The sequence below is a fragment of the Acomys russatus genome, chromosome 19, assembly GCF_903995435.1.
Source record: "Acomys russatus chromosome 19, mAcoRus1.1, whole genome shotgun sequence".
NCBI lineage: Eukaryota > Metazoa > Chordata > Mammalia > Rodentia > Muridae > Acomys > Acomys russatus.
The window spans coordinates 8,895,663-8,911,008 of record NC_067155.1 but is presented as its reverse complement, the minus strand read 5'-3'; the positions used below and the strand labels follow the sequence as shown (position 1 = coordinate 8,911,008).

General features: G+C 46.1%; 1 protein-coding gene across 1 annotated transcript in view; it reads right to left on the bottom strand.

Moving 5' to 3' along the window:
* Window positions 1–3,967: 3,967 nt before the first annotated feature.
* Window positions 3,968–15,346, bottom strand: part of LOC127203049 (ubiquitin carboxyl-terminal hydrolase 29-like) — a 230,338-nt gene continuing 218,959 nt past the window's right edge. Inside the window, exons 3-4 of the mRNA XM_051161863.1 lie at window positions 4,796–6,760; window positions 3,968–4,732 (exon numbers count right to left, since the gene is read on the bottom strand). Of these exons, the coding sequence (XP_051017820.1) occupies window positions 4,074–4,732; window positions 4,796–6,760 (2,624 nt within the window). The 3' untranslated portion in view covers window positions 3,968–4,073. The remainder of the gene's footprint in view (window positions 4,733–4,795; window positions 6,761–15,346) is intronic.

Sequence of the window (15,346 nt, the reverse complement as noted above, 5' to 3'; positions counted from 1 at the left end):
TCACAAAGATCCCCTGCCTCTGTCCTGCACCCCAGTGCTGGGATTAGAGTCGTAAATCACCACGCCCAGCTCCCATTAGAAGTCTTAAAAGCCAGGCCCAGGTGGCACATGCCCGTAGTCCCAGCACTCAGGGAGCTAGAGGCAGCTAGATTTCTGTGAGTTCAAGGCCAGCCTGGTCTACAGAGACTCCAGGACAGCCAAGGCCACACAGAGAAACCCTGTCTGGGGGGTGGGGGTGAGGGTGGAGAAGCCTTAAAAGTCATGAGAGGGAGCTAGAAATGACACATGCCTGTAATTCAGAGTTGGTTTTTTCTTTTTCTTTCTTTTTTTTGGTGTTTTGAGACAGAGTTTCTCTGTATAGCCTTGGCCATCCTGGACTCACTTTGTAGACTAGGCTGGCCTCAAACACACAGCGATCCACCTGCCTCTGCCTCCGGAGTACTGAGATTAAAGGCATGTGCCACCACGCCCGGCTTTCTTTTTTGTTTTTTGTTTTTTCAGAGTTGGATATGGGAGCATCATCAGTGAAAGGCTACTCCAGGGTGAGATGGCCTGCTGCTTGAGTTTGATTCCTGAGACCCACATGGTAGGACAGAACTGACTCCCAGAAAAACTGTCCTCTAACCTCCACCCATGAATTGTGGCACGCGCACCACACACACACAGACACACACACACACATGAATTTCAAAGAGCTGGGGCCGCTAAACAGATGACTCAGTACTTAAGACCATTTGTCCTCTTCCAGAGGACCTGAGTTTAACCCCAGCATCCATGCTGAATGGCTCACACCTGCCTCAATTCTAGTGATCAGATGCTCTCTTCTGGCATTGAAACAGTCCACACACATGAACACACAGACACACTGAAACAGAAAACTTTTTATTGAGGGGGGTTAACAGCTGGGAAGAGGAACAGGTGGGCATCTTTTTCTGATTTGAAGTCCCTGTACCTCCCCACCTCTCTGGATTTTTCTTGGTTTTATTTGAGACAGGGCTTCTCTGTGCAGCCTTGGCTATCCTGGACTGGCTTTGTAGACCAGGCTGGCCTCAAACTCAGCAATCCACCTGCCTCTGCCTCCTGATCCCACCCAGGATTAAAGGCATGCACTGCCATGCCTGGCCTCTCTCAATCTTTCAAGGGAAAATAATTTATCTCAACTGGTGGGTTGGAAGAAAAAGCAATCTATAATGGTATCCCCAACCAATGAATTTCCTGTTTTGGTTTGGGGTGGGGTGAGTTTTTTTTTTTTTTTAATCCAATTTGTTGTAAAACTTAGGCTCCATCTGAATTGCCAAGTCGGCTATGAATGGGCCTATCTGGCAAAGCCAAGGTCCCACAGGCTCCTGGAAGATAAGATAGCCAGAAGATAACATCCTGACTCAGTCCTTTGTAGGACTGGTAGTAGAGGGCGAGGCTCTTATACTAATCCAGGTTAGCCTGGAATGTGCCTTTTGAAAACTGAGATCATAGGCCTGAGCTACTACATCTGGCTAAGGCAGTCCACCTGCCATTCAGGAAGCCAAGTGTAAACCAGGGGTGGTGGTGGCACACGCCTTTAATGCCAGCACTCGGGAGTCAGAGGCAGGCAGATTGCTGTGAGTTCGAGGCCGGTCTACAAATCGAGTCCAGGACAGCCAAGGCTATACAGAGGAAACCCTGTCTTGAAAAACCGAACCGAACCAACCAACCAACCAAAATCCCCCCCAAAACAAAACAAGAAAGCCAAGCTTAGATGTTGTTAAAAATAAGTGTTCAATAGACTCGGAAAGGGTAAAGTGCCTACCCTCCAAGTCTGAGGGCCTGAGGTATAGTCCCATATGTCTAAAAAGCTAGGGGCAGTGGTGTGTCCTGCGATCTGAAAGCTGAGGAAGGGGAGACAAGACCCTGGGTTTGCTGGTCATCCATTCTGGTTGAATCAGTGTCTCTAAAAGGTTAAGGTGAGGAGAAAGACAACCAGCACCAACATCTGCCCCCCCCCCCCAAAAAAAAAGAAAACACACACACATCAGTGTTTACATATAACAGCGTTCACCAAGCACTTGGGAACTGAAGGCCATGAATTTATGAATTGTGTTGTGTGGGCTCACCTAGGCAGGGCTTTGAGGCCACCTTTGAGGCAGGGCTATGTAGTCCTGGCTGTCCTAGAACTTTCTAGACCAGTCTGACTTCTAACACCTGTCTCTACCTCCTGACTGCTTGGATTAAAGGCATGTATGTGCCACTACAACCAGCCTGTCTTTTTTTTTCTTTTCTTTAGATTTTTATTTATTGGAGGGTGGGATGTGGCTATGTGGAGGTCAGAGGTCAGGACTGCTGGTCAGAGGTCAGGAAGGCTTGTCTCAGTTCTCTCCTTTTCCTATGTGTCTCTGGAATCAAATTCAGATCATGAAGCACGTTTAACCTGCTGGACCATGCCTCAACCATCTCACAATTTTTTTGAGATGGGAGTCGGTACAGCCCTGACTGGCCTCAAACTCCTGGTCCCCTCTCTCCTCTATCTCCTCAGGGCTGTGATTACAGGTTGGCGCCAGCACACCTGGCTTGTGTGGAGGTGAAGATGGGACACAGAGCTTTCTGTGTGTGAGATAAGCAGTCCGCTGAAGCTGAAGGGACCTTTGTCATCAGTCCCCTGACTGATGCTTTTTTTTTTTTTAAACGCTAGAAAGGAATTATTTATCAGAAGCATGTTCTGGAGCCATGGGTCTCAACCTCTTTAAAGCTGCAACCCTTTAATACAATACTTCGTGTTGTGGTGACACCCGACCAAAAAATTGTTTTTGTTGTTACTTCATCATTTTGATAGTTATGAATCATAAATAGCTGTCTTTGGCTACCCCTGAAAGGCTCAGGAGTCGTGATCCACAGGTTGAGAACTGTGTTCTAGAATAATCTCCTTTCCCATACCACTCTCAATTCTGCCCTATGTTTTATACATTACCGGGCTATTTTATTTATTTATTTTATAAAGTAGCGGCGCTGTCTGCATGTACACCTACATGCCAGAAGACAGCATCAGATCCCTTTATAGATGGTCCCTGGGCCGCTGTGTGGTTGCTGGCAATTGAACTCAGGACTTCTGGAAGAGCAGAAAGTGCTCTTAACCACTGGCCCAGCTCTCCAACCCATAAGAAACAATGGTTTTAATACATTGATAAAAAGAGTAACTTTTGGAAAATACAATGAAAATACTTTGGACACAATGAGCAATAGATATACACACTAACAAAATAAGACATTTCACACACTAGGTAATGTTTCTCAAACACTTACTTGTATCAGTATTGTTTCTGAACCTGTTATAACATTGGACTCCAGCACTTGGACTTGTAATCAGTTCCTTGCTGTGCCTTGTTGGTTCAGAATGACACTTAAACAATTGTGCAAGCTGGGAGTGATGGCACACGCCTGTAATCCCAGCACTCCAGAGGCAGAGGCAGGCAGATCGCTGTGAGTTCAAAGCAAGCCTACAAAGAGAGTCCATGATAGCCAAGGCTACACAGAGAAACCCCCGTCTCAAAAAAACCATCGTGAGCCGGGCATGGTGGCACATGCCTTTAATCCCAGCAAAGGCAGGTGGATCACTGTGAGTTCGAGGCCAGCCTGGTCTACAAAGTGAGTCTAAGACAGCTAAGGCTACACAGAGAAACCCTGTCTTGAAAACAACAACAAAAAAGAAAAACCATCGTGCTTTGCTCATGTGGATAGCACATATCCTGAAATTATAATGAAGGCCAAGAGATAACTTAGTGTTTAAAAGTGGGAGCTGCTCTTACAGAAAATTAAGTTCAGTTCCCAGTACCCAAGTCAGGCAGCTTGTAATCATTTTTAATTCCTGCTCCGGGGTATCCCTGCCTCCTGCATAGGTCCTGGGGAACCAAGCTTGGATCTTCTATAAGAGCAGCGTGCACTCTTAACTACGGCGACGTCTCTCCAGATGCCTTCTTGGGTTATGTTCTTTAACAAATGACAGTCTCAAAATGATGAGTTTTATTAACACACATGACGAAATCCAAACAACAAACTAGGGAAAGTACCGTTTAGCTACGTAGGGAAGTCTTTAGGTTTCTGTCTTAAAGCGTTGTTTCTGGGTTTTTCTTCTTGGCTTTTGGTTTTCGTTTTGTTTGTTTGTCTTGCTGTGCTTTCTTCTTCTGTTGTAGTTCTTCGTTGTGCGCAGAATTTATATAGCTGTAAAGCACTGTTAGGGAAAGATCTATTTCCTTCTTTTCCTCTTTAGAAGTGCTAGTGAGCTTGCACTCCGATGCCTTTTTCAACAGTTCCTCAAAAATCTCATCACGCATGTAAAAAAAAATGTACCCGGCTTCATCCCTGTACTCCTGAGTCAGGGAATCTGGGATCTCAAACACTTTGAGGTCACTATACAGGTGCCATACTTGTCTTTGAAAGTCATACACATCGCTTATGTAATGGCCTGAATTTGGGGAGTCCCCAAAATGGCTGACGACACTGACCAGCCTGTATTTGTGAGGATCTTCTCCCACCTCCGAACTTTTCGACCCCCCAATGGCATTTACTGTGTTAGTAGCAGAGCCTGAAGCTCCAAGGGGACGTGGGTCATTTTCCTGAAGAACTCTAAATTCTGAATGGCTACTCGGGTCCTTCCCTGTGTCTTCCTGAGTACTAACACTTGGAAGTGACGCCTGCAGAAACAATTCCTTCTTGACTCCATCCCCGCGGTCCTGGTGGAGCTGGCTAGTCTTTTCCTGAAAGCCTTCTGGATTCTTTTGTTCCTTAAGGTCACAAAGATATTTGGACAACTCGGTGGCAGTGTGACGACCATCTGACTTTCCACGTACGTTAATTCTCTCACAGTGCTTAAGTTTTGGATCCTTGGCTACCTCTTGAAGACCTGGGTCTTGGAATCGGATAGACTCAGAGATTGTAGCCATCGCGTCTGGAGCTGGCCAGGGCAGCTCGCTGAGCATCCTGTTTGCCGTCTTCACTGGTGCTGGCTCCAGCCTAGAACCGCTTTCCAGGTCTCTCTGCAGCCACCCCTCACCTGTGTCTTCGTCCATTCTGATTTGTACTCCAGGATCTGCGTCGCCTCTAACCGTGGGATCACTGGATTCTGAAGTCACCTGCATAGACAGCATTGGCTGGCTGAGTATCTCAGGCAGCACCCCTTGAGAGACATTTGGGACAGTATGGACCCTATTGGGGCCTGTATTGGCCAAGGGAAATGGTGGCTTCCTGTTTTCACGGCCAAGGGAGGAAGATACGTATAAATACTGAGAAATCTCCACTGGCTGCTTGTTCTTCGTCAGCACCATCTCCGGGGTAACTTGGTAGCGTTTCAGGTGGACAATGAGAACCTTGGGGAGTCTTCTCAGTGAGTACCGGAGAACGGAATTCTTGTTCTTGCATTTCTCGCAATTACGCTCAATTTCCTCCGGCGTAAAGAAGACATCGAAACACTCTTGAATTGATAAAGGGGGTGCGCTTGTCCCTTGGCGCAGGTCAATAGAGAGGTAGCTGCTCACTTCCGTTTTGAAAATAGCCTCGCCGCAACCATCACAAACGATGGATTTTTGCAGCTCCATCTCAAAATTAGCACCCACCGGGCACACAAACCTTTTGGTGCTGGCGGTCGGGAGAGATGATTTCTCGCCTTCCTTTTCCCTCATGGTATCCCACATGACATTGAGTCTTTCCATGCTCAGTTTCAACTGCTCCAAACACAGACTTAAAAACTCATGGGCATCATTCTGCTCGTTGCTCAAGAACGTGTCTGTAACCATGGAGATGGACCGCATCACATCCATGAGGACGTTTCCCTTGGCGTCTACGTCCTGAATGTCTTTCAAGACAAGGAGCAGGCCTAAGGGCTTGAGAAGGTCGCTGTGGGGAACAAAGTCCCACGGGATACCTTGTGTGAGCAAGTCCTTTACGAAGATCGGAATCCCGAAGACAGACTGCAAAATGGAATTCATGTAACAGGTGTTTCCCAAATTGGGGAAGCCTTGACGTTTTAGTAGCTTTAGGCAAGGGGTAGGAGAAGCTTGGGCAGTGTCATCAGGCTCAGGCTTGCCCCAGGAAGCGGGCTTTTCCGTCGATTGCGCCCCTTTGCCTCCACGCCTGGAGCCACCAGCTCTCTTGCGTTTCTTTTTTGGCTCAAGATCGCTTCCTTTGAGAATGTCCTTGTTCTCCTCTGCGCTAGGTGAGGATTCTGCCTTCCTCTTTTCACCTTTTCCTTGGCTTCTCCCCGCAACGTGACCACCCGTGGAGTTCGGCTCAGGAAGTGGCATGTTCTGAGAGAGCGGTACCTTACTTCCTGGTGTAGTCTTCGGGGGTCCACAGGATGGCCCCTGGTGCTCTCTGCAAAGTGGGTCGAGGCTTTCAAGAATATCCCGATTGCTCTCGGGCTCCAAGGGTTGGTGGGACTCACATGGATTAAAAGAACCCAGGAAGGACTTCAAATGCTCAACATCTTTGGAGGATAACCTGCTAAGAAGTAAAGAGCTCTCGTCTCTCAATGTTAAATGCAGCTGATACAATTCCAGCTCAGAACCTGTAACCGCCACATCGACAATATTATCACCCAGCGGGAAAACCCTTCTCCTTTCTTCCAACTTGAAGAAAACCACCAGATTAACTATCTGATTTCTTTCCGCTACTTCAATGACTCCTTCTTTCCACTGAGATGCCCTGGTGCGCTCGCTCCGGCTCTTGCTTCGGACTTGGACCAAACACTGGATCTTTAGACGAGCCATTCCCTCTTCACAAATAAAACACGTACGATCTAAAAACAAAACACAAAAACACAGCACATCGATATTCTGACTCAAAATGTACTCATTGAAGCCGGGCGTGGTGACGTAGGCCTTTAATCCCAGCACTCGGGAGGCAGAGGCAGGCGGATCAATGTGAGTTCCAGGCCAGCCTGGTGTACATAGTGAGTCCAGAAAGGCCAAGGCTACACAGAGAAACCCTAAATTTTTTCTTTCTTTCTTTCCTTTTTTTTTTTTTTTTTTTTTTTTTTTGTCAGAGCGCTTTTTCATAGGAATCTAAATCTACAAGTGCCTTAAGTAAAATGCAGTGGCAATGCCCATCTCATCTCACCGGTTCTCACTGGTGCCTCTGCTCTTCTCTCTGATGAAGCCAGACAGTGGAAGTTCCATCAAGTTCTTGTCTCTCATGCAAGTGAGACCGTTGGGAAGGCGTGGGGTTGTGAGTGGTCTTCGCCTCTGGTGCTGGCCTTACTGATGGCAGATTTCAGGTTCAGACCCCCGTCCTGCAGTGGTCACATGGTAAGAATCAAGGACTACAAATGTGCAAGTAGACACAACACAGCTTGAGGAACTCAGCATGCATAAGGCCCTGCATTCAATCCATAGAATCTCTCACTCACACGCATGCACACACACTTGCAGGCTGGTGAGCTTTGTGACTGTATGTGACTTATAATTCCAGCACTTGGGATTCTAAACCAAGAGATGGACAGACGTGAGACAAGAGTGGAGCATGTAATAAGACCACCATCTCAAAAGAGAGGGGACAGGGTCAGACAAGGGGCAGAGTCGCCAAGCCTGACAACCTGAGTTTGTCCCTTGCATCCACAGATGGAATGATAGAGGGACTCCTGGGAACTGTTCTCTGCCCCTCGCACTCCTGCTATGATATGCAAGAACTCAGCATGTACAAATAAATTAATATGTACATATAAACCTCCACAGGCAAGGCACCTTTAATTCAAACACTTGGTGGGATGGGGCCACTCAGGCCTATCTCTATGAATTTGAGGCCAGTCTGGTTAACATAGAATTCCAGGCCAGGTGTGGTGGCACACGCCTTTAATCCCAGCACTCGGGAGGCAGAGGCAGGCAGATCACTGTGAGTTCGAGGCCAGCCTGGTCTACAAAGGGAGTTCGGGACAGCCAAGACTACACAGAGACACCCTGTCTCAAAAAACAAAAACAAAAACAACATAGAATTCCAGGACATCTAGGTCTGCATTGAAAGACCATGATTCAACAACAACGAAAACATTGGGGGGGGGGGGGGGAAATGACTGCACAAAACAACAACAACAAAATCTAGTAAAATAGAGACCCCCAGAATTCTCCACTTCCCCAGATATCTGGAACAAAACATGCTTGTGTTTTTGCCAGGATGGGTGAGAGGTGTAAAGGAGGCAGTTCGATCTCAGATGAAAACTAGAAATACATTTTACATTTTCAAAAAAGATTTACCTTTAGCCTGGCTATGGTGACATACACACCTTTAATTCCAGTACTGGAAAAGCAGAAGGATATGGGGGCCGGGCGTGGTGGCGCATGCCTTTAATCCCAGCACTCGGGAGGCAGAGGCACGTGGATCCCTGTGAGTTCCGAGGCCAACCTGGTCTACAAAGTGAGTCCAGGACAGCCAAGGCTACACAGAGACCCTGTTTCGAAAAACAAACAAACAAACAAACAAACAAACAAAAAAAAAAAAAAAAAAAGAAAGAAAGAAAGAAAAGGAAAAAAAGTTTTCCGAGACAGGGTTTCTCTGTGTAGCCTTGGCTGTCCTGGACTCACTTTGTAGACCAGGCTGGCCTCGAACTCAGAGATCCGCCTGCCTCTGCCTCCTGAGTGCTGGAATTAAAGGCTTGTGCCACTACCCACCCGACTCAATTTTACTTTTTATTGTGTGTACATGGGTGTTGTCTGCTTATATGTCTGTGCACCACATGCATGCAGTACCCATTCAGACCAGAAGAGGGCAGCAAAACCTTTGGAACAACAGTCAAGAGGGTTGTGAGACACCATTTAGGTGTAACAGCTCAGCCATTTCTCCAGCCCCTGAACTTAGAATTCGGAAAGGAAACTAAAGACCTTAATATAAGGAAAGTGTTGGCGAACAGACAGAATTATCATCAGTGAGACCACACGCCGAGGAAAGCCTTAGAATCCACAGATCTAACGGCTTGACGATGTTTTGTTTTTGAGACAGGTCTCACTACATAGCTCTGCGTATCCTGGAATTCACTATAGAGACCAGGCTGGCCTCAAACACACAGAAATCTCCCTGCCTCTCTGCCTCCCAAGTGCTGGGATTAAAGACACGCACCACCCATCTCCAGCGGCTGCCCAGACTTGTCTTGAGATATCACCACCACTTCCTGGGTGAGAAGATATTCTAAAGAGACAGAGTGTTGAGACAGTGGATCCCAAGAAATGGGACGTCCAAGAAATCTTTCTTCCCTTGACCAACATAGAATTATGTAGACCAGGCTGGCCTCAAACTCAGGAGATCTGCCTGCATCTGCTTCGTGTAGGCTGGAATTAAAGGCGTGCACTGCCAAACCCAGTCCCTTGTAAGAACTCAGGGCTGTATAAAACAAAACCTGAGGGGCTCAGTAGTTAAAGCGCACTCTCCGTTCTGCCAGAGGTCCTGAGTTCAATTCCCACCAACCACATGGTGGCTCACAACCATCTATGATGTGATCTGGTGCCCTCTTGTGGCCTGCAAATAGAGTACTCATATATATAATTTTTGTTGTTTTTGTTTTTCGAGACAGGGTCTCTCTGTGTAGTCTTGGCTGTCCTGGACTCACTTTGTAGACCAGGTTGGCCTCGAACTCACAGGGATCTGCCTGCCTCTGCCTCCTGAGTGCTGGGACTAAAGCCATGAACCTGAGTTAACTTTGAGGGTCAGATTAGAGTGGACGAAAACCAGACCCATCATGGTGGTGCATGTCTTTAATCCCTGCACTCTGAAGGCAGGAGAGTGAGTTTGAAGGTTAGTATCCTTGGTCTACATAGTGAGGACTGTGCAATAATGGGACCATATCTCAAAAGTACAACAAATCCCTAGAGAATCATTGGGACCCAAAGGCATTGTCCTTCTACCTAAGTAGAGTTGCATAAAAAACAAAATGCCACGCCCCTCTCCACTCCTCAAGGCTTGGTGGTGCACGCCTTTAATCCCAGCACTTGGGAAGCAGAGGCAGGCGGATCACTGTGAGTTCAAGGCCAGCCTGGCCTACACAAAGCAAGTCCAGGACAGCCAAGGCTACACAGAGAAACCTTGTCTTGAAACACCAAATAAAAAGGAAAAAAAATAGAAACAGAAGGAACATTGCCAAACACATTCTGAGTCCACAGTTACCCTAAAACACACAAAGACCCAACAAAGAAAATTTCATACCAGTCTCACTCATGAATATTGATGAAAAAATACTCAATAAAATACTTGCAAACCAAATCCAGGAACACCTCAAAAACATCATCCAACATGAACAGATAGGCTTCATCCCAGGGATGGTTCAACATACACAACCCCATAAACGTAATCCACCATATAAACAAACTGAAAGGAGAAAAAAAAAATCACATGACCATCTCAGTAGATGCAGAAAAAGCCTTCCACAAAATCCAACAACCCTTCATGTTAAAAGTATTTCTTGGAGAGATCAGGGATACAAGGCACATACCTAAACACAATAATAATGACAATATACAGCAAGTCAATAGCCAACATCAAATTAGAGATAAACTTACATCAAATTCCACTGAAATCAGAGACAAGACAAAGCTGTCCACTCTCTATCTCTTCAATATAGTACTTGAAGTCCCAGCTATAGCAATAAGACAACTAAAAGTGCCAAGTCTGGTGGTGCACACCTTTCATACCAGCACTTGGGAGGCAGAGGCAGGTGGATGGTTGTGAGTTCGAGGCCAGCATGGCTTACACAGCCAGTCCAGGACAGCCAAGGCTACACAGAGAAACCCTGTCTCAAAAACCAAAAACAAAAACAAAAAAGACAACTAAGAAAGGAGGGGTATACAAATTGTTAAGGAAGAAATCAAAGTATTGAAATTTGCAGATGATGATAGTAGTCTACGTAAGTGACCCCCAAAATTCTTCCAGAACTCCTACAGCTGATAAGCACCTTGAGGGAAGTGTCTGGATACAAAATTAACTCAGAATCAGTAGCCCTCCTTTATATAAGCTATAAATGGGCTGATAAAGCAATTAGGTAAACACCCTTCACAATAGCCACAAATATAAAATATCCTGGTGTAACTCCAACCAGGCAAGTGAAAGACTTACATGGCTGAGAACTTCCAGTCTTATGGGGCACAGTGAGTGGTGCACACCTGTAATCCCAGAATTTGAGTAGGCAGACAGGCTGATTACTGTGAGTTCGAGGCCAGCCTGGTCTACAAAGTGAGTCCAGGCCAGCCAAGACTACACAGAGAAACCCAGTCACAAAAAAAAAAAAAACTTCAAAGCCGGGCGTGGTGGCACATGCCTTTAATCCCAGCACTCGGGAGGCAGAGGCAGGTAGATCTCTGTGATTTCAAGGCCATCCTGGTCTACAAAGTGACTCCAGGACAGTCAAGGCTACACAGAGAAACCATCTCTGGGAAAAAAAGGTGGAAAACAATCTCCTGTGCTCATGGATTGGTAGGATTAGCACAGTAAAAATGGCTATCTTGCTGGGCATGGTGGCACTTGTCTTTAATCCCAGCAATAGGTAGGCAGAGGCAGGCGGGTAGGCTAGCCTGGTCTACAAGGAGAGTCCAGGACAGCCACAGCTACACAGAGAAATCATGCCTCAAAAAAAACCAAAAGAAAAGAAAAAAATAAAAAGATCTTCTGGAGGTGATTTCAAGCTGTACTACAGAGCAACAGTAATAAAAACTTCATGGTGTTGGCATAAAAAACAGACAGGTTGGTGGAGTGTGGAGGTGCACACCTTTAATCTCAGCACTGGGGAGGCAGAGGCAGATGGATCACTGCAAGTTTGAGGCCAGCCTGGTCTACAAAGTGAGCTTAGGACAGGCAAAGGGACACAGAGAAACCCTGTCTCAAAACAAACAAATGCCAGTGTAGTGATTAATGGAATGGAATTGAAGACCCATAATCAAACCCATAGTTATGGACAACTGATTTTTGACAAAGAAGCCAAAACCACACAATGGAAAAAAGAAAGCATCTTCAACCTATGATTGATGTATGGTTCAAGTCCATGTGGATCAAAGACCTCAACATAAAACTGGATCAGTAAATCCATTAGAAGAGAGTGGGAAGAGCCTTGAACTCGTTGGCACAAGAGACAACTTTCTGAACAGAACACCAACAGCTCAGGCTCTGAGATCAAGAATTAATAAATCGAATTTCATGAAACTGAAAAGCTTCTGTAAGGCAAAGAACACTGTCAACAGGACAAAACTGGGAAAAGATCTTCACCAACCTGACATTTGACAAAAAAGCTAATATCCAAAATATATAAGAACTCAAGATTAGACACCAACAAGCCAAATAACTGAATTTTTAAAAATGGGGTACAAAGCTAAACAGAGAATTCTCAACAGAGGAACCTCCAGTGGCCAAGAAACACCTAAAGAAAATGTTCAACACCCTTAGTCAGAGAAATACAATCAAATCTGTTTAGATCCCATCTTACACCAGTCGGAATGGCTAAGATTAACAACTCAAGTGACAGGGCTGGAGAGATGGCTCAACCATTTAAGAGCACTGGCTGCTCTTCCAGAGGTCCTGAGTTCAATTCCCACATCCACATGATGGCTCACAACCACCTATAATGTGATCTGATGCCCTCTTCTGACATGCAGGTGAACATGCAGACAGATCATTCCTATACATAAAACAAATAAATCTTTAAACAAACAAACAAACAAAACCCTCAAGTGACAAGCAGGGCAGGCCAGGGCACTGTTGGCGCATGCCTTTAATCCCAGCACTCGAAAGAGGCTATCCTTGACTCACTTTGCAGACCAAGCTAGCTTTGAAGTCTGAGGTCCACTTGCTTCTGTCTCCCTGAGTGCTGGGATTACAGGAGTACATCACAGCTCTTGGCTGTGTTTATCACTTTACATCCAAATCTGAGTCTGCCCCCCTTCCCCCTCCCCTTCTCCTCAGAAAAGAAACAAACAAACCCACGACAGCACATCAGAACTAAGCACATCCTCTTCCACCAAGGCCAGACAAGGGAGGCCAGTTAGGGGGAAGTGAGCAAAACAGAGGCAGCAGAGTCCATGCGGATACCACCGCTGGTCCACTTGTTAGGGGAAACATAAGACCAAGCTGCCCATTACTTACATATGTGTCCTGGGCCTAGGTCCAGTCCTAGCATGCTCTTTGGTTGGTGGCTCAGTCTCTGCAAGGCCCTATGGACTCAGGTCAGTTAACACTGTCTTCTTTTAGAAGTTTTTGTCCCTTCTAAAATTTTCTATCCTTTTCCCTCACTCCTCCACAAGACCCCTCCCCTGCAGCTCCACCTACTGTTTGGTTGTAGGTTTCAGCATCTTTTTCCATCAGCCTGCCTCAGCCTCCCTATACTGGGATTAAAGACATGTACCACCACACTCAGCTCTGAGACAGTCCCTTTATTGGCTGCTCCTGTTAAACAGCTATTTATCTCCAGGGTGGTGGTGGTGGTGGTGGAAGAATGGGACCCACATCCCTTTAATCCTAGCACTTGAAGCAGAGGCAGGTGGATCTCTAAATTAGGGGCCAGCCTGATCTACCCAGCACAGCCAGGGCTACAGAGAAACCCTATCTCCAAAAATCAAAGTTGTATTTCTTTCTTCTTTTTGTTTTCTTGTTTGTTTTGTTTTGTTTTGTTTTGTTTTGAGACAGAGTTTCCCTGTATAGTCTTGGCTGTGTGGGACTCACACAGCTGGGATAAAAGGCATGTGCCACCATACCCGGCTCAAAAATTTTTTTTTTAATTTTGAAATGTGTGCGTTCACCAGCCTGAGCTCCAGGCCAGCCAGGGCTACACATAGAGACTCTATCTCAAAAACAAGTATTGATAACTGCAGACTCAGAGTTGTAGATGAGACATAGAAGACTTCTGTGCCAACCTCTCATCCCTCTCACGCCGTTAAAGTAAATAGTCTAGACAAAAAGTCATAAAAACTCAGGGAGAGCCAGGTGTGGTGGCGCACGCCTTTCATCCCAGAACTCGGGAGGCAGAGGCAGGCGGATTGCTGTGAGTTTGAGGCCAGCCTGGTCTACAAAGTGAGTTCAGGACAACCAAGGCTACACAGAGAAACCCTATCTCAAAAAACAAAAGCTCAGGGAAAATGGAAGGGACTGGGGAGATAGCTCAGCAGTTAAAAGCACTGTCTGCTCTTCCAGAGGTCCTGAGTTCAATTCCCAGCAACCACATGGTGACTCACAACCATCTATAATGAGATCTGGCGCCCTCTTCTGGTGTGCAGGCAGAATGCAATGTATGTTAGAAATAAATCTTTTTTAAAAACCCAAACCATGCAGGGAGGCAGAGGCAGGCGGATTTCTGAATTCGAGGCCAGCCTGGTCTACAAAGTCAGTCCAGGACAGCGAAGGCTACACAGAGAAACCCTGTCTTGAAAAAACCAAAAAGAGGAATCAACAACATCCAGAATTCCAGAATACACACAGACCTCAAAATCAAATGGCAGACAACAAAGCTAAACAGGACAATATCTAATCAACGACGATCAAAGACATCTAACACTTAGATAAAGAAAACACAAATTCCTGTCGAAACATAAATAGCGTTTAATATCTATAGTCATCAGGAAAATACCAATCAAAAGCAGAGGCAGTCTCACATGCCTTTAATCCCGGCACCCCAGAAGCAAAAGCAAGAAAATCTCTGAGTGAGGCTAGCCTGGTCTACAGAGCAAGTTCCAGGCTAGCTAGGGCCAAACAGAGAAACCCGGTCTCCAAACAAACAAACAAACAAAACAAAACCCAAAGCTGGGTGTGGTGGCGCACGCCTTTAACCCCAGCACTCGGGAGGCAGAGGCAGGTGGATCGCTGTGAGTTCGAGGCCAGCATGGTCTACAAAGTGAGTCCAGGATGGCCAAGGCTACACAGAGAAACCCTGTCTTGAAAAATCAAAAAAAAAAAAAAATCTAATCTTCTGGGAAGATAGCTCAATGGTTAGGAGCACACTGGCTGTTCTTCCAGAGGTCCTGAGTTCAATTCCCAGAAAAGAAAACAAAAACAAAAACAAAAAAATCCAACAATAAAACAGAGCTACAGAATGACCCTCCTATACCTCCTGGGTGCTTAGCAGAAGGATTCTATGTCAGGGAACAAGTAGCAGCTGAACACCTTTAATTTTTACACAACTATTTAAAAAAAAACCTGGGGGCCGGGCGTGGTGGCGCATGCCTTTAATCCCAGCACTTGGGAGGCAGAGGCAGGTGGATGGATCACTGTGAGTTCGAGGCCAGCCTGGTCTACAAAGTGAGTCTAGGACAGTCAAAGCTATCACAGAGAAACCTTGTCTCGAAAAACCAAAAAAAAAAAAAACCCAACCCATTTATGGGAATCAGCCTAGAAGCCCACCTACAGGTGAACGGGTAAATAAATCAGG